At 50.6% G+C, this 21,256-nt stretch overlaps 7 protein-coding genes across 7 annotated transcripts; 4 read left to right on the top strand and 3 right to left on the bottom strand.

Moving 5' to 3' along the window:
- Window positions 1-708: 708 nt before the first annotated feature.
- Window positions 709-1,145, top strand: PpBr36_05369 (uncharacterized protein; the record flags this gene model as incomplete). The annotated part of the gene is made up of 2 exons (XM_029892525.1): window positions 709-867; window positions 1,011-1,145. 2 exons carry the CDS (start codon window positions 709-711, stop codon window positions 1,143-1,145), a joined length of 294 nt encoding a protein of 97 aa, XP_029749164.1.
- Window positions 1,146-2,600: 1,455 nt separating this feature from the next.
- Window positions 2,601-3,953, top strand: PpBr36_05368 (uncharacterized protein; the record flags this gene model as incomplete). Its single annotated transcript, XM_029892524.1, has 5 exons — window positions 2,601-2,797; window positions 2,898-3,091; window positions 3,162-3,619; window positions 3,688-3,826; window positions 3,901-3,953. Coding segments are annotated over 5 exons (1,041 nt in total), but the record flags the coding sequence as incomplete, so codon positions are not given.
- Window positions 3,954-4,842: 889 nt separating this feature from the next.
- On the bottom strand, window positions 4,843-6,000 carry PpBr36_05367 (uncharacterized protein; the record flags this gene model as incomplete). The annotated part of the gene is made up of 1 exon (XM_029892523.1): window positions 4,843-6,000. One exon carries the CDS (start codon window positions 5,998-6,000, stop codon window positions 4,843-4,845), a length of 1,158 nt encoding a protein of 385 aa, XP_029749168.1.
- Window positions 6,001-9,760: 3,760 nt separating this feature from the next.
- PpBr36_05366 (uncharacterized protein) lies at window positions 9,761-10,417 on the top strand (the record flags this gene model as incomplete). Its single annotated transcript, XM_029892522.1, has 1 exon — window positions 9,761-10,417. One exon carries the CDS (start codon window positions 9,761-9,763, stop codon window positions 10,415-10,417), a length of 657 nt encoding a protein of 218 aa, XP_029749167.1.
- A 137-nt stretch (window positions 10,418-10,554) lies between these two features.
- Window positions 10,555-12,164, bottom strand: PpBr36_05365 (uncharacterized protein; the record flags this gene model as incomplete). The annotated part of the gene is made up of 2 exons (XM_029892521.1): window positions 10,555-11,971; window positions 12,028-12,164. 2 exons carry the CDS (start codon window positions 12,162-12,164, stop codon window positions 10,555-10,557), a joined length of 1,554 nt encoding a protein of 517 aa, XP_029749166.1.
- Window positions 12,165-13,051: 887 nt separating this feature from the next.
- PpBr36_05364 (uncharacterized protein) lies at window positions 13,052-13,972 on the top strand (the record flags this gene model as incomplete). Its single annotated transcript, XM_029892520.1, has 4 exons — window positions 13,052-13,054; window positions 13,133-13,151; window positions 13,281-13,735; window positions 13,829-13,972. 4 exons carry the CDS (start codon window positions 13,052-13,054, stop codon window positions 13,970-13,972), a joined length of 621 nt encoding a protein of 206 aa, XP_029749165.1.
- A 609-nt stretch (window positions 13,973-14,581) lies between these two features.
- On the bottom strand, window positions 14,582-17,776 carry PpBr36_05363 (uncharacterized protein; the record flags this gene model as incomplete). The annotated part of the gene is made up of 4 exons (XM_029892519.1): window positions 14,582-14,672; window positions 14,735-17,358; window positions 17,436-17,593; window positions 17,659-17,776. 4 exons carry the CDS (start codon window positions 17,774-17,776, stop codon window positions 14,582-14,584), a joined length of 2,991 nt encoding a protein of 996 aa, XP_029749172.1.
- Window positions 17,777-21,256: the final 3,480 nt, after the last annotated feature.

Raw genomic sequence — 21,256 nt, 5'->3', positions numbered from 1 at the left:
GGTTGAGGAATTTCGCCCCCGTTGGTGATCTTTGCGGAACTTTTCAAGAAGCGCTGATGTATTTTGATGCGGTGGTGCGGAGAGAGGGGAGAGGACAGTGATAGCCATGGTCGCCGACCAGAATTGGCTGTGGAATATATATAAAATGGTGATTGCTTTGTTTGATAAGGAGCCAAAGGCGTGCACTGGGGGCTCTCGTGTCTGCAAAAACAATACAGAAGCTACGACAGAAACAGAGAGCAGTATGCACGTCCTACGATCGCCATGTTAACCAGCGTGCTCCCATTTATGCTTGATCGGAATCCTCCTTCAACCCCATCAACTCGGGGGGAAGGGGGATAAAAGCCAGCTAACACATCCGTCGACCGAAAGCCTGAAGAGGCGGCGGCGGTCACAGACTACTGCGCCAACCACTCGGACGAAATCTCGGACAACATAAAGGAGCTATGGGACTGGACCGTGAAAAACTTTTGCATCGGCCGACAGGATATCCTCACGACATCAGGGCGCGACCTTCAAGTTCATAGCCGACTGGGTACAGCCCAAGCGAGGTGTGAGCATTTTCATCCTTCATTCTGTTTAACTGTGACCCAAGATCAAATACCCTCTGCAAAAAAAAAAAAAAAAACTCTTGAGCCAATCGCCCACAAAGACATACACTCGTCCTTTTAGTCCTCGAGATCGGCTGCTTCATAGGTTTTCAGCGCCATGGTGTGGCACGAGGCAACCGTCAGGACGCAGGCCGAGATCACCACGGTCGAGATCGATGCCGACATGATCCGCGCGTCCAGGTGCACCATCAATCACTTCAGCCTCGGCGACCGGGTGAAGCTGCTCAAGGGGCCCGCGGCAGGGTCAATCGAGACGGTGACGGGCTAGTTCGGTCTGATCCTTGTGGGCGCGAACAAGGACGGGTACAAGGGCTACGACAAGCAGATTCTGGACTGGGAGCTGGTGTCGGCGAGGGGGTCCAGAGTTGCTGACGAAAAAGGTATACCCAAGGACCACAGAGGACGTACTGGACCCAAAACAGGAAAGCCCTGGATGGGTTTTGCAAGTTCTGCAAGACTGATCCGCGAATCGACGTGGTTCTGCTACCCGTCTACGATGGTCTTACGCTCATCAAGTTGAAATCTTCTCTTTGACAAGGCCTCCTGGCTCGAGATTTGGTTTGCGTGCTTGTTCGGAAAGATCTTGACATTTACGCATGAGGTCCAAAGGGCGACAGTGAAGTTTATGTGAGAGGCCTTCGAGTAGGACGTCACCACAAGGTTTAGCGCTATCTAGTACCGGCCTTGTGGGGATAAGTGAGCAACGCTACGGATGGCAGGCTCCGCAACGACGTGGAAGGGAGATTTATCCATGCGTCGGATAGCCCGGAGAATAGTGCTTGTCTGCTTATTGAGTCTTGTTTGGAATATGTTTCGTGGAACCCGGGAAGCTAACAGCAGGTTGCACGCACCCCTTGACCGAAAAACCCTCTCTCGATCCCGACTTGCAAGCTCCTGTTCCGTCTTTCCAGCTAGGATTAGCAAGGATAGGGACGAGTACTGTGAAGGGCTATCATTTGTCAAAGTGTAAAAAGATTGGCTCGATTACACCGATAAGGACTGCAGGAGGCAGGTCTGACGTGTCCGCCTTGCATACGTCGCTTGAGCTCCTTTACCTACATATAATCATGAGCAGCTATGCAGGAACAAAGGAGCACAGAAGGACCAGGTAATATAAGCAGTATCGTCTCGGTGTCAGCTTACCTGCTTGAACTGCTATGCCAAAACAGTCCTGGTCCAGAGTGATTGTGGCGGGCTCACTCACACCCATATCGGCTCCGCTTTGAGTTTCCTATTCCGGTTACGTCGCTAATCGTGAGGCGCGTTCCCCTGTAACACATAGGGCGTAGCCATGGTGTAACAAACAAACTGAAATTTCACCAGATGTGTTTACAGATTGAAGGGAAGAAACAACCCCCCACCCCGACTGTGGGCAGAGCCGATTCCGGACCGGCTCTGCACACGGCTAGGTATTTTCTTCGTATAGACTAGATAGATGCACCGAATATGCCTCGGGATCTGACGGCCCATGATGAATAAGCAATAAGACAGAGTATTTTACTGCGTACGTACGACCATCGGGATCTAACGGAACATGATGAATAAACAATAAATCAGTATATTTTATTGTGCACCTACGAAGTAGGTAGTTTGCCCCTGTGTGGTGGAGAAGGAAACGCAGTATCGTTCGTTTGGGCAGATAGAAGCATCTACCGCGGGATTTGATTCAGTGCGGGGGAGTGACCAATGGGGATGCCTAGTTATTTGGCTTACCTTGGTTCTCAGCATATGAGCTTACTCACTGGTTGCAGTCTATCGAGATCGGTGTTAAACAGCTGCAGGGTGGGCGACTAGGGTCATGCATCTGTTTGTCAGCTGTGGAATCCAGTTATCGCCGAAAATGATAGTGTGCACATAGTGTGGCATCATTGGAGTATATATATGATGGCCATGTTACCCTCAAATGACATCAGTTTTGGTCTCCTTGAAACCACCGTTTAGTTACGGATTCTCCAAAGTCTAGCCTATTGAGCAACAACACGAAATAGAGACACGCCTCTAAAATTTACCATGACTCTTCCGTCTACCTTCAAGGCCGCCGTCTTCAAGGCGCAGGGCCAACCGTTGACCTTCGAGGACCTGCCGATGAAGGAGCCTGGTCGTGGTGAGATTCTCGTCAAAGTTGAGGCCTGCGGTGTCTGTCATTCGGATTCATTCGCACAGGTTAATGCTTGGGGTGCTGGTTTGTGAGTTGACACCGTCCATTGTTGGATCGGGGGTTGTTTTTCACTCGTGGAAATTGCTGACCCGGCAACACGCAAACCACTCTGACCACACAACACATAGCCCTCGCATCCCTGGCCATGAGATAATTGGCCGCGTTGCAGCAGTTGGGCAAGACGTCAGCGGATGGGAAGCCGGCCAGCGTGTGGGTTCTGGCTGGCATGGTGGACACGATGGAACCTGCAAGGCATGCAACAAAGGCGTGCATCAGATGTGCGAGAATCAGCTCATTAACGGCATAACCAAGGACGGTGGCTGTGAGTGAAGATACGCAGTGGCTCGATGAGGAAGACCTGTTCCTTGCTTCTGACACCAAAACAACACCAGATGCCGAATACTGTCTCATCAGGGCCGAAGCAGCCGTCCGTATCCCCGAGCATGTTGACGCAGCCAAATACGCACCTATATTGTGTGCTGGCGTGACGACTTACAACTCGATGAGGCGCCAGGGGATCGCGGCAGGCGAGACGGTGGCCATTCAGGGACTGGGCGGCCTAGGTCACCTGGCAATCCAGTACGCGCAGCGCATGGGCTATCGTGTCGTGGCTATCTCGAGAGGCTCCGACAAGGAGAAGGCGGCTAGAGATCTGGGTGCTCACGAATACATCGACGCAGCCAAGGAAGATCCCGCCGCAGCTCTCAAAAAGCTCGGCGGAGCTGCACTCATCGTTGCTACCGCGCCCCATTCAGCCGCAATCTCCCCCCTGGTCGGTGGCTTGGGCATAATGGGAAAATTGCTGCTCCTCGCGGTTACGGGTGAATTGAGCGTGCACACAGGCATAATGGTAAGTATTTGTGGCGAAGTGGTGGCTGATTTTCTGCTAAAGGGTTGCTAATGCCGTGAAACAAACAGCTTGGAAAAGGCTGCTCAGTCGCTACGTGGCCATCTGGCAACGCCCTCGACTCTGAAGAAGCCATCAACTTCACCGAGTTACAGAATGTCGACTGCAAAGTCGAGACTTTCCCTCTGGAAAAGGCAAATGAAGCGTTCAGTAAGTTGATTCTCACAACTTCCGAGCTCTCATGGGAAGGCGAACGGCTGCTCATTATTTTCTTTTCCTTGCAGAGGTGATGATGGATGGTACTGTGCGGTTCCGATCAGTCGTGACCATGACCTGAGAGTGTCGAAACCAGCCGCAATTGAGGGCCACTTCTCGGAATTTTCCTTCCAGGGGCAGGTACACGTTGCTCGGTGCGGTCATTCTGAGTTTGAGTGGGGGAGGGGTAAAGCTTGGTATATTCAAAAAGTGCAAGAACAATCCTTTGTTGATGACTGTTGTTTCAACGGTTACTGTAGTAGAGAAAAAAAAAAAAAAAAAAAAAAAAAAAAAAACAGGGGGCTAAAAAAGGAGGTCGGTGGATCTGCTCAGCGTATCTACCTAATTACCTCCTCTCTACCTTACCTAGAGATGCCCAGTAAAGCACTCAGTCATCAATCTGAAGGCAAACACGAAATTTCCAGGCACATAACTGTTCTACCTACCTGAAATACGAAGTGTAACAAACATCGACCAGACCTAAAATGTTTAATTCTGTCCTCTAGCACCACTCCAGGTTAGAGCTCCATGATTATTCAAACACCAAAGAATTGGGTCGTCCCCGCCGAAAGCCAGTTCTGGTCCGGAATGGGAAAAACAGTACTGCAAAAGAGCAAATGGCCACCCAACATGAGCGCTTTTGGGAACCTCCGCAGACAACCCTGAAGCTTGTCACCGTGGACGTGTTTACGTGGTGGTACAGTTAACATTTCCTGAATACGAGCCTGGAGAGGAAAAACCAAGAGGAATGTCAAGCAGAATTTTGACGCCAGAGTCATCTGGAGATGGTTTCTGGATGTCGGTTACCTTTTGACCTTATTTTCGGCTTACTTGAGGTGATGTTGGGCACAGCTGAAATTTTGATAGATTAGATACACTCCGCAAATCGTACAAATGCATCCCGTCCAGGGCAGATCCTGAAAGCGAAGCAGAAAAGAAAATCATTAAATCATAATAAAAGTAACAAGTCCTTAGAGCTCATCCTGCCCAGGAGCCGTATCATACTTGTCTCTACCCCAATCTGCCGGATCACCACCGGGCACACAAAGCCCAAGCCTCCAAAAGTAATCTCGATGGGCAAAGAACAGCTGCCATAGCTTGAGGTGCTGTCCCTTCAGATAATGTTCTTCCCCAAGCAACAAAGTAGTCAGTGCTGCGTCAGATTTCCCGTGGCTGCAATCGGAGTCCCTTTCGCCTTTGCATAGCTTCAGGTCCGCCGGTGCTGGTGGCAGCGCCGGCTTCCCAATGTGAATCTCGCCCGCGTGAGACCTGTACCCCCACTCCTCGAGCGGCAGCAGCGGCACCGGGTCATCGACGTGCGTGACCCTGCGGTACGCCATGTCCTCTTTTGCTTCCTGGTCCAGGCCGAACACGCGATCGATAAACTTTGCCAGGCCGCGGTTGCCCACCCTCGGCTCCCCAAAAGTCGTGACTACGACATCGTAGCCGCTGATAAGCTTCAGCTCGAGCGCCGCTAGCGCAGCGACGGCACCGCCGAGGCTGTGGCCTACGAGGTTGATGCTGAAGCCGGGGTGTTTCTGCCTCGCCTCCTCGATGGCGGGCAGGACCAGACTCCTGGCGACCTTCCAGCTGGCCAGGAACCCCAAGTGCACGGTGCAGTTGTCACAGCGCTCCCTGTCGCCGTCGCCGTCGGGTTCCGGGTAGGGCACGTACTCCTGCGGCACTGTGCTGAGGTCGATGACAGTGTTGGCGATGCTGTAGGTACCTCGGAAGGCGACCACGATGGCCTCGTCAGCGTGGTCAACGGCCACGTAGCCGCAGCTATCTGTCAGCAGCGGGCCTGTGTCCCAGGTGGTGACGAGTGAAACGTGGGGGAAATCGGCGCATCGCGACGCGCAGGTGAAGGGCCGCGAGATGCCGGGAAGGCTTCCTACGCAGTAGGCTATGTCTACGAGACGGGCCAGGCGTTCGAGAGAGGCGAAGAGGATTGATGAGATGGCTGTGGGGGTAATATGTTGTTGTTGTGATTTTAGGTGTTTTTGGTGAGGCGAGTCGACATCCGTGTAGCTCAGCTGAGTGATGTCATGATTGAATGCCGCAGCTTGTGCTGCTGTTACCCAGGCAGAGCAGAGCAACAGACAGAGGCCACCCGCCCGACACCACAACATGATGAATTGTGGAAATCCGTTGCTTGAAAAAAGATTGTTTTGTCTACCGTGCGGTGCAATTGATTTAGTGGCTGATCGAAAGCCTGAAGTGAGCGGTTGGAGATCCGGATTTTAATACGGTCGATGTGTTTGTCGAAAGTAAATTAATTACATGAATGCATGTAATTAGCCTGTCAAAGCAGAACACTCGGCGGACGGTTCTCTATTTAATGACGGCATGGTTTGGTTGACTGCCTGACCGTTTGGACTGACCGATCTTGTCAAGTAAGCCTGTGCTTGTGGAGAGACAAGAGATGAAATTAATAGATCAGACAAACTACACGATGCTTCCAGTGAGTGCGCAGTTATTTGCGATCACCTCACTGCCACGCGCAGCTTCCTTGGAACCTAGATGCTAGCAATCAAGTGACCTGAATTGACGCGATCGATTTGCTGCGCGTGCAGTCTGGGGAATGTCAAAAGTGGGGCCCGGCAAGCCTATGCTGTCTCTTGGCGGGCATGACCCCTGGCAACAACCCCTGCCCGTCATGCAACGTTCTAGGCCGTTCCTTGCAGAGGTCTCGGGAATGAAATGAATTTATTTCTCCTTTGAGCAGGCGCCAATATCACGATTTGACTGAGATTCCAGAGGTGACTTTGAACTTTGAAAGTGGTCACATTGCCTGGGTGTCTACGGCGTCGGTCTTGAGAATAAATCGGTCATGTGACTGTCACCTTTTCCCGACATGGTTTACCATCGAATCCTTTATAAATGCCTTGGCGGTTCTTTTGTCATGAACTTTGTCGGTGTTCCCATCGTTCCTACAAACGCCAAGTATTTACTTTTACATGCAGGTATCACCTTGGGGGAAAGTGCCATGGGGAAGAAAAAGTTTCCAAGTCAGACATGCCTAATCACAGACTGTAGCATAAGACAGTTTTTTGCACCAACCCAAGAAACGAGTCGGATTGATCTTTGGCCACTGCAAGTCGACAAGGCAAATCCTTTCCAGAATTTTGCTGGTCAAGGGTTACCAACTGCCCTTTCAATATTCCAGATTTATTTTTGAGCCGTGCCTGACATCTAAGTGAAAATATATGTATTCTCTGGTGACAGATATTCACCGATGTCCATTTCATGGGCCTTATGACTGAAGTCATGGAACACTTGGTGTCTTAAACAAAGCCACAATAACTAAGCACCAGCCATTCCATCGCACAGAGGGTATCCATCCTATTTTCCCCTTTACAGTAACCCAAAGGCTTTGTGTGTACGTCAGGACGACCGAAGTGACCAACGCACTCTTTGTTGAAAATGCCAAGCCGGTTCCGATTCTGACAGTCCATCGCTGCTCTTGTTCCGAGGACACCTCACGCCCGTCCAGGGAGCGGTAGTATAAATGATGGGCAACAGCAGACCCAACACCGATGAACAAAAAAAGAGAGATTATGGCTGGGGGTGAGCAGAGAATCGTTGAGTAACACGTTCGTGAGTTGTGTTTTCCGACGTCTTTGTCTTCTGCATTACGCTGCCTCGGGCTGCTTGTGAGCAGTTGCTGACTTGATGATTCGCAGTTTGTCTTGCCATGCTGAGGATTGAGCATCGGGACGGTTGAGAACCTTGTTTGAGAAATCGGAGTATCACCCGGTCTGCCAAGCATAGAATGTTCCGAATTGCTGTCACTTCGGCACGAGGCGAACAACGAAACTTCTGCTAGGGAGCTTCCCAAATGAGTTGCTTGAGCTCCAAATCTCTCAACATTGTCCCTTGGACTTGATGTGTTGCCCCATTCGGATAGCGTAGAGCACAGATAAAAGCTTTGGGGGGCATCGCCGTTCCCATGAGGCAGATACAGAAGTGGCTCGGCCTTGTTATACTTCTGTGTAACATATTCGGAACCCTGATTTTGTTCGCCGAGAAAAGTTTGCATGGCAACGTATTCAGGGGAACTGGCTTAAACCCAGGCGAAAGTCATTGCAGTGGCTTACCAAATGACCAGAAATCGCTGTACTTAAATATATCGTCAAACTTTGGTAGTATTCTTAAGTTTTGAAATCATTTTAGGGACAGGTGGTTGCTCTGAGCATAACGTAGCCCGCCAACGGAAATGACGGCGTCATGGCGAGTTTCTCTTGATCTTGTGTTTATTGTTATCAGTACATTCCTTATATTGAACACCCTCCCAAAAAGCCACGATTTGCTCAACACAAATTTGCACCATTGAGACTATGCATGCGGTCATCAAGGCATAGCCGTAGCAGACCGGTTGTGATATGTTTGGCGAATCACCCAAGAGCGACTGCAAGCAAGCTGGCTGAAAAGCTCAACTCGGTGGGTGTGGACCACAAAAGTATTGTAACATCAAAAGGTCCTGAATTAGCAAAAAAAGAGCATGAAGAAATCCCGAGGGGCTGTGAGGATGGGCGGATACGGGGTGGCAAGGCGTGGCAACAACGACAGGCTACTGGCTATCTGCATGTTGTAGCCCGGGCAAGTCGGGGAACGCACCTGAACCGAAACATATGCGAGTTGTTGCCATATTGGGGACCGACATAGAGTCGCCAATGTCTCGTGGAATGAGGCAGAAGCATGATCGGCGAGTTTTCTCGTTGACTTAAAGCGGGCTTTTGAAATCCTGATTGATGGCCCGGAAGAGAACTGTGAGCCCTAGCCCGTACCTAGCATCCTTCGCATGCGGGCTATCGGGTTGCGGTCACTTTTATGAGGAAAGAAAATTCCCGCTGCGTAGGGGTGTATGGCGCAGTATGCTTAGGCAGAGTAGGTAATTATGCTCTTAATATGTCCTCGATCCTCCCTCTATCACCAGCACTGTTTAACGATCAAAAATAGGGGGCTTGATAGTCAGCACCATCTATGTCTTGAGCATTGGTCACACTGACGAGCCGCACTACTCTCACCCAGCAGCCCCAAGATCATCACTGGAGCCCATCGCCACATTTATAGCAGGCCTGGCATTGAAGGTGTCAATTGGATGTGTCAGCAACGTAACAGCAAGACTGACATGTTATGAAAGCAATCCATATACGTTGTCACCATCAGCTTGTCTCCATGCCAGCCTTGATTTTCGCGCCTCGTGCATACTTTGAAGATATGCTAGTAGTGCGAATAGCCCTTAGACAGATCTTTGTTAATTTGATTCACAACCGTCTCGAGTACCAAGTTGGTTTTGAAGCTCCCCCATCACCAATGATAATTTGAGTGGTAACATCCCAAGATTCAACCATTGTACAAAATCCCCCAACGCTTGTCACTTCCACGTCAGCTCTGACGGAGTCTAGCAAAGGACGAGTGCGGTACAAGGCTGCCTGCGTGTGCCAGTTGGTGGCACTGTCCAACCTGTGGGCGCTGAAAGATGGAAAATTTTGGCGGCTGGCCTTGCACAAAGCCCCGTGCCCGAGACCACGGTTGCGTTTATAAGAGCCGTGTATCGGAACTTGTGAAATTCGCCAATTTTACCTGATTGCTTCGGGCAATACTGGCACGAGGGTGGCGCGAGATTTGGTCATATGATTCCTGGTCCCGATCTGGACAAGGCATGCGAGGTTAGCAAGTATAAAAGCTGCCGGAACACTCTGTCGAATCCTGTCACGTCGGAAAATCCTCCAAAAGCACAAGAAATACAGTAGAGCAGGAAAATTAGTACAAGCAGACAATCACCACACTGCTACTCAGACATTGTCCAACATCACTTGTATCTGCCTGAAGAAAAAAAAGACAAAAAAGAAAAGAAAAGAAATCCCCAAAGACAAACACCTAGAAATGCGTTGCTGGTCGCTCCTCCTCCTCGCAGCCACGGCGACAGCAATCCCAGCGTCACTAGGCAATGCCCTCGTCACCCGCGACTGGCCCGAGAACTGCGTGCCCGGGCACGACTTTGCGGTATCCAACTTCACGCTGTCCATCCCCAAGAGCGACGCAGCCAACAAGACGACCATAACGTTCGACTTCTCGTCCAAGCAGACCAGGATTGAGACTCGCTGTCGCCGCAGCGCAGATACATGGCCCATCTACCTGGTGAAAAGCGCACGGGAGCGGTTCGCGTGCGACAACTCGAGTGTCGAGTTCATATACGACGTCAACCCGGAGAGCGGCAACAAAAAGGGCACTCTGGCGCTGATGGAGGCGGCCTGCACCGAGGGGACCAAGAAGTGGGGCTGGTCGCCGATAGAGACGGGAGGGAGCCTGGATCTGGAGCTGCAGTGCGAGGAGGACAAGAAGGACGGGACGAGCAGTTGCAAGGGCAAGGATGAGAGCGTGAAAGGTAATTACATTAGCTACGCGCTCCGGCCGCACATCGAGCCTGACGATCCGGTTCCATGGACTATTGGGGATGAAGGTGGCCGTGAAGACTGCCGTGGTGCACCTAGTGATCGCTGTCCTGACGGCAGTGATGATGGCAGCGGGTCGAGTGAATGATGGCTTGTTGTGGAGGCTCTATCGTTGATTATCAAATCTCACGATTGTCAAATTCCATAAAAACACACGAATGAAAAGTTGACTTGAGCGATGTTTGATTGCCAATAAACGCTATATTAGTCATTGTCAACGCTGCATCATTTCTTTCCAGGCAATTTCAGCCACTTTGGTAGCTTCACACCGCTGCCGTCTCCCTTCTTTTCAGACCTTTCGGCGGGTGTTGGCATCGGTACATCCTCCGTATCTGGAGTTGAAACTGGTATGACGGGTATCTGTATTTGTTGAGCCTGCTGAGCCACGGATCCTTTCAGGAAAGGTGCCCTCCGTACGCTGGGCGGTACCGAATCGGCCCATACCACCGTCGCAACTACCCGGCCCTCGAGACGATATGCTCGGATCAAGTTGTGCTTCTCGCTGCTGTCGTCAACCAAGTCACCAGTACCCACAGGACCCTTCGCAGCAGGGCTGACCAGTTTGAAAGGCTGTGTTGGATCTGCCATGACGTTTCTGACTTCGGAATAGAGTGATCCAGCAGTGTCCTCGGGGCCAAAAGTCCACTGTGCTGATGTGTTGTCTGGGAAACGAACCTTGATGCTGACCTCCTTGATTGATGCCAGCTTGGCCGCCTCGGCCTGTTGTTTAGCCTCGATTTCTCGGTCCGAAGGCAGACGTTTGTTGACCGAATTTTGCTGCAAGCGCTGTTGATGGAGTTGCGCATGCATGATGGTGGGTTGAAAGGCCGACTCCGGGTCTTTTGTAAGCGCGGCCGCTGGCGTAGATGCCGATGGGGCTGCGAAAACCCGCATACCCCGGCCATGAGATGATGATGATTGCGCCCCCTCGGGCTGACTGGTCCCTTGCCCTGCCGATGTTGGATCGTTTGACTGGCTCGTGCTCTGACTGTTGTTGGTGCTTAAATCCTGAGGTTCTGTTGCCGACGTCGCGGATATCGATGGTTGTGGCGTCTTCTCTTGCGCGGATGACTGTGTTGCTGCTGCTGGTTCTTCAGACTTGGGTTTCTCTGATGCTGCTGCCGTAGGCGCTTCTGAATCCTCTGTGAAGAACTGTTCAATCTGCTGCATGGCCTCGTGCAGCGTCATCCCCGAAAGCCTGAAAGAGAGTGTAATCAGGACATTTCCCATGATGCCGATCTGCGCCAGTGTCTTTTGCAAGTCCGCCAGCGAAGACAACTCCCTTCCCATCACATTCAACACTGGGCTCTCGTGGTACAGCTGTCCGGCCCCTGCTTGGCTTCCTCCTGCAGTCTGTGGCACTCCCCTAGCGGTGAAGTTGAATTTCCTTCCGGTCGGGGCAGCACCTGAGGTGGAGCCGCCACTCTCGAAGTGCCTGAGCATTTTCCATAATGTTGTGTCGCTGCGGAACTTCTCGATCAAGCGGCCATTGGGGATCCCGGCGGCTTCAGAATCGGGCAGTTTGAGGGCGACACTGACTACGGAAGTGGTGTTTGATCGGACTACAAGCTCGAGTTTGGCGCCATGGGAGAGGTTGTAAGCCCGAAGTTGGTTTGATAAGTCAAGCTGCTTGTTGTTGTGTCTTTTGAAAGCTGTCAATGGCAGGTCAAAGGTAAAACGGATGGAGACGGGTCATACTTTAGTAAATATTTATCGCTTTGCAGGTTAAGCTTCCTGCAGGCTTCATCAAGTACATCGATGAGGTAGGTTCCGGGCGAGACCTTGACGGTAGCTCGCCGGAAATCGGTCGAGATAACCACCACGTTGGAAGACATGGCAGCTTCGATATATGATGGATGTCTCCTGAATGATATTTAACCCAAGTTGAGTATTCTAAAGTGAAAGCTGGTAGAGGCTGTGTTTTAAAGTAGGATTCGTACCATATGAATGACTGTCAAGCTAGATGCTGTTGCGGCAGTGTCCAACATGCCGCCTGCCTGACCTAGGCACCGTCGCTGACGAGGCGCGGCTGGGCTATCTGGTAAGGTACATTGGTGGGGTAGAGCTGTCGGAGTTGCTTGGCACTGTGACTGCACTGTCCGTCGAGGAAGCTTCTGGGTGGTTTTGATAACCAGCCAAACTCGGTTGTTTCATTACAAAGCCACAGATGAACTTCAGTCACCTGTCATGGTCGCATTATTGCAGCCCCAAGTTCCGCATCGGCTAGACAGATCCAAAACCCGCTCGCTTGTTAGCTATACGTAGGTACAGTGAAGTTGGTAGTTGTTGATGTCAGACACGATGGTTGATTGATCGTTGATCCCTGCAAGAGATGGAGACGGTCAAGCTGAGCTGGGCGCAAACGATAACGATAGCAACGCTCGGACCCACTCAACCAACCCGCCACGGCAGCCAGCTCCTCTCAGCGACACGCCAGCCAGCGTTGCCTTGTAGCTTAGTCGGAGCTTCAAACAGCCAAGGCTACGAACAATCAACGACGACGACGACCAACTAACTCGACGAGCCCAACGAAGCTACACCGACGACGCTCAATCTGCAGTTCATATCCAGATTGATAGCCACTACATATCTGACTGGCCCTTGATTTGTGTCTTGTCAGGGAACAAGTAGAACCAGCGGCGGGAGGTTCCTGAAGCGTGAACGCCTCCATAGTGCCCTCAAGTGTCGTGCATCAAGGCTACGATATCACATAACCAGCACAATGGTATGACTTCCGGTGTTATACCATGCAGAGACCCAATCTTCTATCAGTAGTAACGGAGCTAACACTGCGCCCCTCCAGTCGTCGCCATTCTCAATAAGTGAGCTCACAATGTCCCGGTCATCACCATTACTGCTGCTCCCCCTCAATATCCCTGCCGTCCACGCCGAAGTCCCTCGTCATCCGTAGACATAAAGACTAACCTAGGGTCCAACCCTCCCCACAACAGACGGCGGCGCCTGCGTCGCGATGGTGGGCAAGGACTGCGTCGCCATAGCGTGCGACCTGCGGCTGGGCATGCAGGCCCTCACCGTATCCAACAACTTCCCCAAGATCTTCAGCTACTCGTCGACCGTCTTCCTCGGCCTGACGGGCCTGGCCACCGACGTCGCGACCGTGTCAGACATGTTCCGGTACAAGGTCAACATGTACCGCCTGCGCGAGGAGCGCCACATCGCCCCGCGCACCTTTGCCAACCTCGTCTCCAGCAGCCTCTACGAGCGCCGCTTCGGCCCTTATTTTGTCAGCCCCGTCGTCGCCGGCCTCGAGCCCAAGACGGGCGCCCCCTTCATTTGCGGATTTGATAGCATCGGCTGCATCGACTTTGCCAAGGACTTCATCGTCAGCGGCACCGCCAGCGAGCAGCTGTTTGGCATGTGCGAGAGCCTGTGGGAGCCGGATTTGGTATGTTCTCGTGCCTTTCTGCATTCTCTTGCTGGGAAACTATCTGTATGGAATGGTGTAGTTGCTGACCGAAACGTCGGACATCGTTGACAGGGCCCCGAGGACCTCTTCGAGACCATTTCACAGGCCCTCCTTAGCGCCGTCGACCGAGACGCTTTGTCAGGTTGGGGTGCTCACGTTTACATTATTGAGAAGGACAAGGTCACCAAGAGGTTACTCAAGGGTCGCCAGGACTAAGGGAGAGACTTTTTCTGTTTGTGCTGGGACGTTTGACCATGCGAGCTATGATGACATCTGCCCATCCCAAAGTTATAGACTAGGAAAATGGGATTTCCGTCGACTAGGGCTGTGGAACATGCATAGCATGCCTCGAGAAAGACGAGCTCAGTTATAGACCGATGACATTGACAGCAAGCCAGACCAGGGTCCAGTCTCCACCTTTAAATGTTCTTGTTGTGCTGTAACAATACACTTTCGAATCACGATCTCACATAACGCCATGGCTTCAAGAAAGACAAAGTCACATGATCCAAATGTTATCACGGTTACGATGCCTCTGAACATTGGTAGCTTGAAGATAATCCGCGAACAAAACAAACTTTTTTATGATATCCTTCCGGGGGTTGCTCTAACTCCATGCTCCAATGCTATCACGCGCGCATGACAGAATCAGGGGTTTGTGTATAATAGTGTACATGTGAAAGTCCCCAAACATGGGAGAACATAGGTGATTTCTATCTCTTTTGTATCTTCTAAAAGACTCTAGCATTTGTCTTTGATACTGGTCAATTACTTTATCATGCTGGCCTCAAGTGAGTCCTCCCCATACACCTTCAGATACTTTTTTTACTGATCCTTCTTTGTGGAGGTCACATGTCTTGTTGTCTTTTGCATGAAGAATCGCCTCTCGATAAGCTTGAGGAACTCATCAATCACACTAAGCCATTTGTTAGCAAGGGTGTGTTCCATATATCGTGTCTGCGAGTCGAGAGAACTTACATAACAGGCGCGCTTATATAGACGACCGCCTTCCATTCCAGAGTGTTCAGAGGCAGGATGCTGAACAGGCTCTGCAGGACTGGAGTGTAAAGAAGGGCGAAGTGCAGAGCCATCGACAGAGCAATAGCGTACACAAGCATCATGTTCTCCCATAGCGGCAGCGTGAACAGTGACTCGCTGGATGAAAGTGCGTTGACAGCGTTGAACATCTCGATGACGACCAGGATAGACAGAGAAACCGTCGATGCAGACTTGGCCATGTCATTGTTGAACATGGAGCAACCGATTTCGGGGAACATCGACGAGCAGCGGTGGAAGTTGCGGAGTTGGTAGAAAGAGATCTGGGGGCCCTGCGGGTTGTACATGAACCACCATGCGTAGCCGGCAACGGTGGCTGCGCCGACGTACGTTCCAATGACAAGGTAGCGGAAGAACAGCCAACCACCGATCAGGGGCTCGTCACGCTTGCGAGGCTGACGGCGCATAATGTCGTGGTCGGGCGGGTTGAAAGACAAGGCTGTGGCGGGAAGACCATCGGTAACAAGGTTTACCCAAAGGAGCTGTACAGGAATGAGAGCCTCAGGCATACCCATGGCAGCAGTCAAGAAAATGGAGACGACTTCACCAATGTTGGACGAGATCAGGTAGCGGATGAACTGCTGGGTGTTGTTGTAGATGGAACGGCCCTCCTCGATGGCGGTCTCAATTGTAGCGAAGTTGTCATCAGCAAGGACCATGTCTGCTGCAAGCTTGGAGACGTCGGTACCGGAGCCCATTGCAACACCAATATCTGCCTTCTTGAGAGCGGGAGCATCGTTGACACCGTCACCAGTCATGGCAACGACTTCCCCGAGAGACTGCAAGAGATCCACCAGGCGGGACTTGTGGCTAGGCTCGACACGTGAGAAAAGGGATGCCTTCTTGGCGGCCTCGAGCTGCTGCGCGGGGCTAAGCTGGTCAAATTCGCGACCGGTGAAGCTCTTGCCCTGGAGATCCTCGAACTCCCCAAAGACTCCAATCTTTCGGCAAATACTCTCGGCAGTGTTGCGGTTGTCTCCCGTGATGACGATGATGCGAATTCCGGCATCCTTGCACTTGCGAATGGACTCAGGGACTTCAGGTCTAGGAGGATCCAGCATGCCAACAAGTCCAAGAAGGGTCATGTTTTGTTCCAGTTGAGCGTACTCGGCAGTCGTCTTGGCCTTTTTGATAAGAGGGTTACCAGTGACGTCGTCAATAGCGGCGAGGGCGATGACACGGAGACCACGGTTACCGTAGTCAACAACCTCCTTCATCAGAAGAGCAGAAAGCTCAGCATTCATGGCAACCTTTTTGGCGTCAGCGCCAACCAGGGCGTGGCTGCAGCGATCAAGAATGGACTCGGGCGCGCCTTTGACGAGGAGCTTCTGCTGGTTGCCGTTCTTGACCAAAACCGACATGCTCTTTCGGTCACGAGAGAACTCAAAGGTGGCGATGCGTTCCTGCTGCTTCTCGTACCAGCTACTAGCGTGGTGGGTACGGTCGTCGGGGTCACAGCCAGCCGGAGCGCAAGGACCGATCTTCTCGGTGAGAACCCTGAGAGCTCCCTCGGTGGGTTCACCTACGTTGGAATAAGCACCGGAGCGAGGGTCGTAGGCGATACGAGCATCGTTGCAAAGAGCAGTGACTTCAGCCATGCGAAGGACTGTGGCAGACTTATTGGGGAGATCCTGAACAACCTTGCCGTTGTGCGAAATGGCGCCCTCAGGGGAGAAGGTAGTGCCCTCAACGTCAAGCTCCTCCAAATCCGTGCCGTCCTCTTTGATGTAGACTATTTTGCTGACGCTCATTTGGTTGGTAGTCAGGGTGCCGGTCTTGTCGGAGCAGATGACGCTGCAGCTGCCAAGAGTCTCGACGGAAGGCAAGCTACGCACAACGGCGTTCTTGGCAGCCATCTTACGAGTTCCCAGGGCCAAGCAAGTGGTGATGACCACAGCCAGACCCTCTGGAATGGCCGCAACACCAAGAGAAACAGCGATCTTGAGGTAGTAGATAGCGCCCTTGGTCCAATTGCCGTGGCTGGGATCGCTAAAGTGCGGGATGTTGATGAGCCAAACCAGAACGCAAATGACGGTAATGACCTTGGCGAGCTGATCGCCAAAGTCGTTGAGCTTCTGCTTGAGCGGGGTCGGCTCCGAGATCTGGGCAGTGATGCTCTCGTGGATGTCTCCGATAGCGGTGTTTGAGCCAGTCAGGACAACGACAGCCTTTGCGCGACCGGTCACGACCGTAGTACCGGAGAAAAGCATGTTGATCTGGTCCTGCTTCACAGCCCTGTCATCCTTAACCACAGCATTGGCATCCTTACCAACTGACTCGCTCTCTCCGGTGAGAATGGCCTGATCGACAGCGAAACTGTTGCTCTCGATGTGTACGAGCCTGCAATCAGCGGGGATCCTGTTGCCGACAGAAACCGAAACGATGTCGCCAGGAACCAGCTCCTCGGCCTTGACGCGATGCACATGTCCATTGCGAAGAACATTGGCCTCATTGGCCGAGTATTCTTGGAGGGCTGCGATGGCCTTTTCGGCGCTGCTTTCTTGAGATACTCCGACAACGGCGTTCAGGATGAGAATCGTCAAAATCTAGCGATAAAAAGCTTTGTTAGACAAGAAACTTAGACAGAACACATGCGGCGCTCTTCGAAAAAAGGGTTACTTACAACTGCAGGGTCGACAAATGCGCTCCATCCCTCCTCCTCCTCAAAAAGAGCAAGGACGAAGGACACGGCTGCGGAGCCAAGCAAGATCAGGACCAGCTGGTCCTTAAACTGTTCGAGAATAAGCTCCCATAGAGGTGTTGGGGGCTCTTCAGCGATAGCTACGTCAAGGAATTGGTTAGCTGGATTCGGCGCAACACCTCTGCCCGTATATTTCCAGACTTACCATTCTTGCCATACTTGGCCCTCAATTTGGTGACTTGTTCCTCTGATAAGCCGGTGGCTTGGTCTACCCCCAAGCTTTTCAGGACCTCAGAGGTCGAAAGCGCATAGGCGTTTTCCATAGTGCCTCCGTATATCGTTATGCTCCGTTGTCTGACGAGTAAAGAATAGAATGGGAGGGGGAGTTGCAAAAGAAAAGTCTGGGCGTCCCAGCACCTTAACGGAGACAAGCTCTGCTGATGCCCCTCACGAATGTAAGCTTGTTATCGAATGGCTTAATAATAATAGCCCGTGCAGGCCGTTTGAACTTGTTTGTTCCGCAAGTCGGCAGTGACGAAGTAGTGCAGGAAAAACCAGAAATGACGAAATGAATGGAGGGTCAGAATAGATCAGAAGAGAAAATACAGAGAGGAAAATTATTACGGCTTTTACTTGGCCTGCCTGCGATTCATGGGGCAGAGACTCTTGGCAACCAAAAATTTGATGGTTTGCAGACGGTTTCCTCAACGTGTCAAGTTGGAGGTCGTGCTCGGCGTCGAGAATCCGAATTGCGGAGAGCTATCCCTGGCAATTGTCCCGCACAGTGACCAATAATAAGTTACCCTGACGCAAGGCCAAGGCAGAGCCGCACTGTGCAAGGTTGATCTGGATCTCGAAATTTCCATTCCGTTTACCATGGCTTCGAGCCTCTCGTCAGACAGCTTTGCTTCTTTGCTCAAAACGGTCTGATCACATCCCAGATGAGCCCCTTTTTTTTCTACAAGCATCGTACTAGGTAGGCATGTATATATATGGTCGGGCTCTTTTTGCATTGAATAATATTTCATATACCCTAAACCTCCACAGCGCAGAAGAAGGTCATCAATCTCAGTTATTCTATCATTCAGTGCTGGTACAAGAGTGTGTCTCGTGCGTGTTAAATGCAAAGGATACCCAAAAGCACCGTGAGCCAATTATGCAAACACGATGTTATCCACATAAAAGCCCAAGCGACGCTGTCATTCTTGGCTGCGGCAAACTCGACCTTGCTGCCCACTGACATATACCTCTTCATTCCAGAACCGAACACATTTCTTACTACTGCAGCAGAGCCAGAACGTCACGGGACCCATACATGACTCCACACAGTACATCTTGGACAATCTTGGATTCTGATCCAGAGCTGAGATCTTGGCTCAGCCTGGCTGGCTCGCTCAACTGGGCAAGTGACGAAGCAGGTGAAGGAAGCTTTTGCTTGCCTACCTGCTCGACATGACCCCGCTTTTCCACGCTAGGAACCTACAGTAGTGTTGCATAGGCGTGGAACAAACACGCGGCCTTTTTGTTTCGCAGTGATCCCTCTGTGGTAGTTAAATTGAGTAATCGCCTAATTAACTATTTTGCAGCAAGTACCAGAAGCCCCCACCAAAAATTACGTAGCGGTCGGCTCACGCCGCCTTGCCTTTGCTTGGCATGTTGGGAGATAAGAACTTCTCGAAAAGACTGATACCCTTATGAGCGACCGTACATCATCATTCTGGGCCTTGTCGACTTTGTGTCTTGCGTATCAGTTGATGTGCAGCGAGGTCCCTCTTTCTTACCCACCTACCTAACAAAATAGGAATCTCGCCTTTGCCCTAGCTAGTTATCTTCGGCAAGGTATGCATTAAGGGCAAAACTACTACGTACATATGCAACGCTTCGTCTGGCGTCTGATTTTCCTCATCACTTGTCCATAGCCGACGGTTATATCCGTACCGCCTCTAAGCAGGTACAATTAGCCATCGTCTTTCGTTAGCACAGTATTAAACTGTACTCTGGCTTTCGCTCATTCATCAATTCTTTGGACCCACCAATATTCCATATAGGGCTCTCAGGCGCACTACATTTTCTTTCACTTACCTACTATGGTACAGTATATTTATTGCAAGGTTGCTATATACAGTCGGCTTTTTGCTATGTATGGTAGCATGAGTTGCTGTTGAAAGCAACCAGTGCCGAAAGACCAGCACCGAAGATTTCTGGTTGCGTATAGGGCTCGATCGGCTTGGCTTCTTTTTTATCGTTGGACATTATCAACGAATCACGTAGTTCCAGTGCTTTTCCCACGTATATTAAAGCAGTCCCTTCGTAATTATTGCATCTCATCTGGTTTTGTTTCGATTTACGTAGTAAGGTTAGCCTGCAGAAAATATTAGCACAGTAAAAATAATGCGGGCCTTGGACTGAATAAAATCAAAGTTGATTAAAGAGTAGTGAGCACATTTGCACCTCGAAAGGTTGAAAGAATAGCGATGGCTGATAAGCAAGACAAGGAACCCAATAGATGCTTCCATGGCACATAAAGTTTTGATACACCAAGCTCAAATGCATCAAGAGGCTTTTGTAATAAGGATAGCTACTGCAAGTGAAACGGAGTTTTTGTGCGGTCCCAGGCAGGCTTTCAGAAAAAAAAAAGACGGCACTAGGTAGATTCAGTGAATAAAAGGAAACCCCCAGAGACATGGTTATGGGTAACTTCAAACTGCCGTTCGGTCTAAAGCAGCAAACGACATAACTTCCTAGCAGGCGTGTAAGACGGCTGCTATACACTGACCCAGACGGGGTAACAATATACATGTACAGCACCTGTCCAAAAGTAACGCAACGATCCCAAAATCACACCAAAATTCGCGGGTTTCAACAACAGATAATTCAATCAATTCAAAATACTAGCATACCAAGAAGCTATCAGTATATAGTTTAAAACTCTCTCTTTTTTTGCATACTAATATTATCAGGTTTTATTGTTTATTAGAGTTGTAAATACGAATATAAACGAGCAAAAGTTGAAAAAATACCGTTACAGTGGGTTACAGGGGATGTATAGTGGATGCAGGTTTTGGAAATTTTGGCATTTTTATTTCAAAACTTCACCAATTACTCAGTATAGGAGCAATAGCAGTGGAACTTGAATGTGTGTTTATTTTACTAAATATCTATTCGAATTTAAATTTACGAGTTTGCGCCGCGTATATTGGGAAAGTTATGGCTTTGTGAAAATACAGACTTTTGGTGAGATTTTGGGATTGTTGCGTTATTTTTGGACAGGTGCTGTATACCTAGCGGCCGGCCTAGATAAATTCGAATGTTCTGGATAAAAGGCTAAAAACTCATGTGAGCAAAAGTAATTGGAGCGGTGACGTAGATTTTCTTCAGTTGAAAATAATCTGCGATCAGGGCCGTTAGAATGGTATGCCCAAGATATAATTCCTTGATCAGGCCTGTGATGTCTCTTCCGGTCAGGCTTGAACTGACAACCTCTCGATGTTGCGTCGGGACTTAACAGTCGAACGCGCTAGCCAATTGCGCCACGGAAGATTACAACCCGTATTGAGATGTCGACTCGTGCACTGAAGACGCATTAACAGCAGGGTAAACGTTTCCACTTGACACGAGTTGGGGAATATCCCAACCTGCAGGCAAGCTTTTCAATAGACGATTTATAATTGGACCAGTCATATCCAGAGAAAGTCAAGCGGATACAATTATCTTGAAAGATCAGGTAGACTACAGCGATGATATGAAGAATATTGTCTGCTCCGTACCAGCCATCAATATTATACACATTAGCTATCAAATGT

This window comes from Pyricularia pennisetigena, chromosome 6, assembly GCF_004337985.1.
Source record: "Pyricularia pennisetigena strain Br36 chromosome 6, whole genome shotgun sequence".
Lineage (NCBI taxonomy): Eukaryota > Fungi > Ascomycota > Sordariomycetes > Magnaporthales > Pyriculariaceae > Pyricularia > Pyricularia pennisetigena.
The sequence above is the reverse complement of the archived record's forward strand: the minus strand, read 5'-3'. Positions and strand labels throughout refer to the sequence as shown.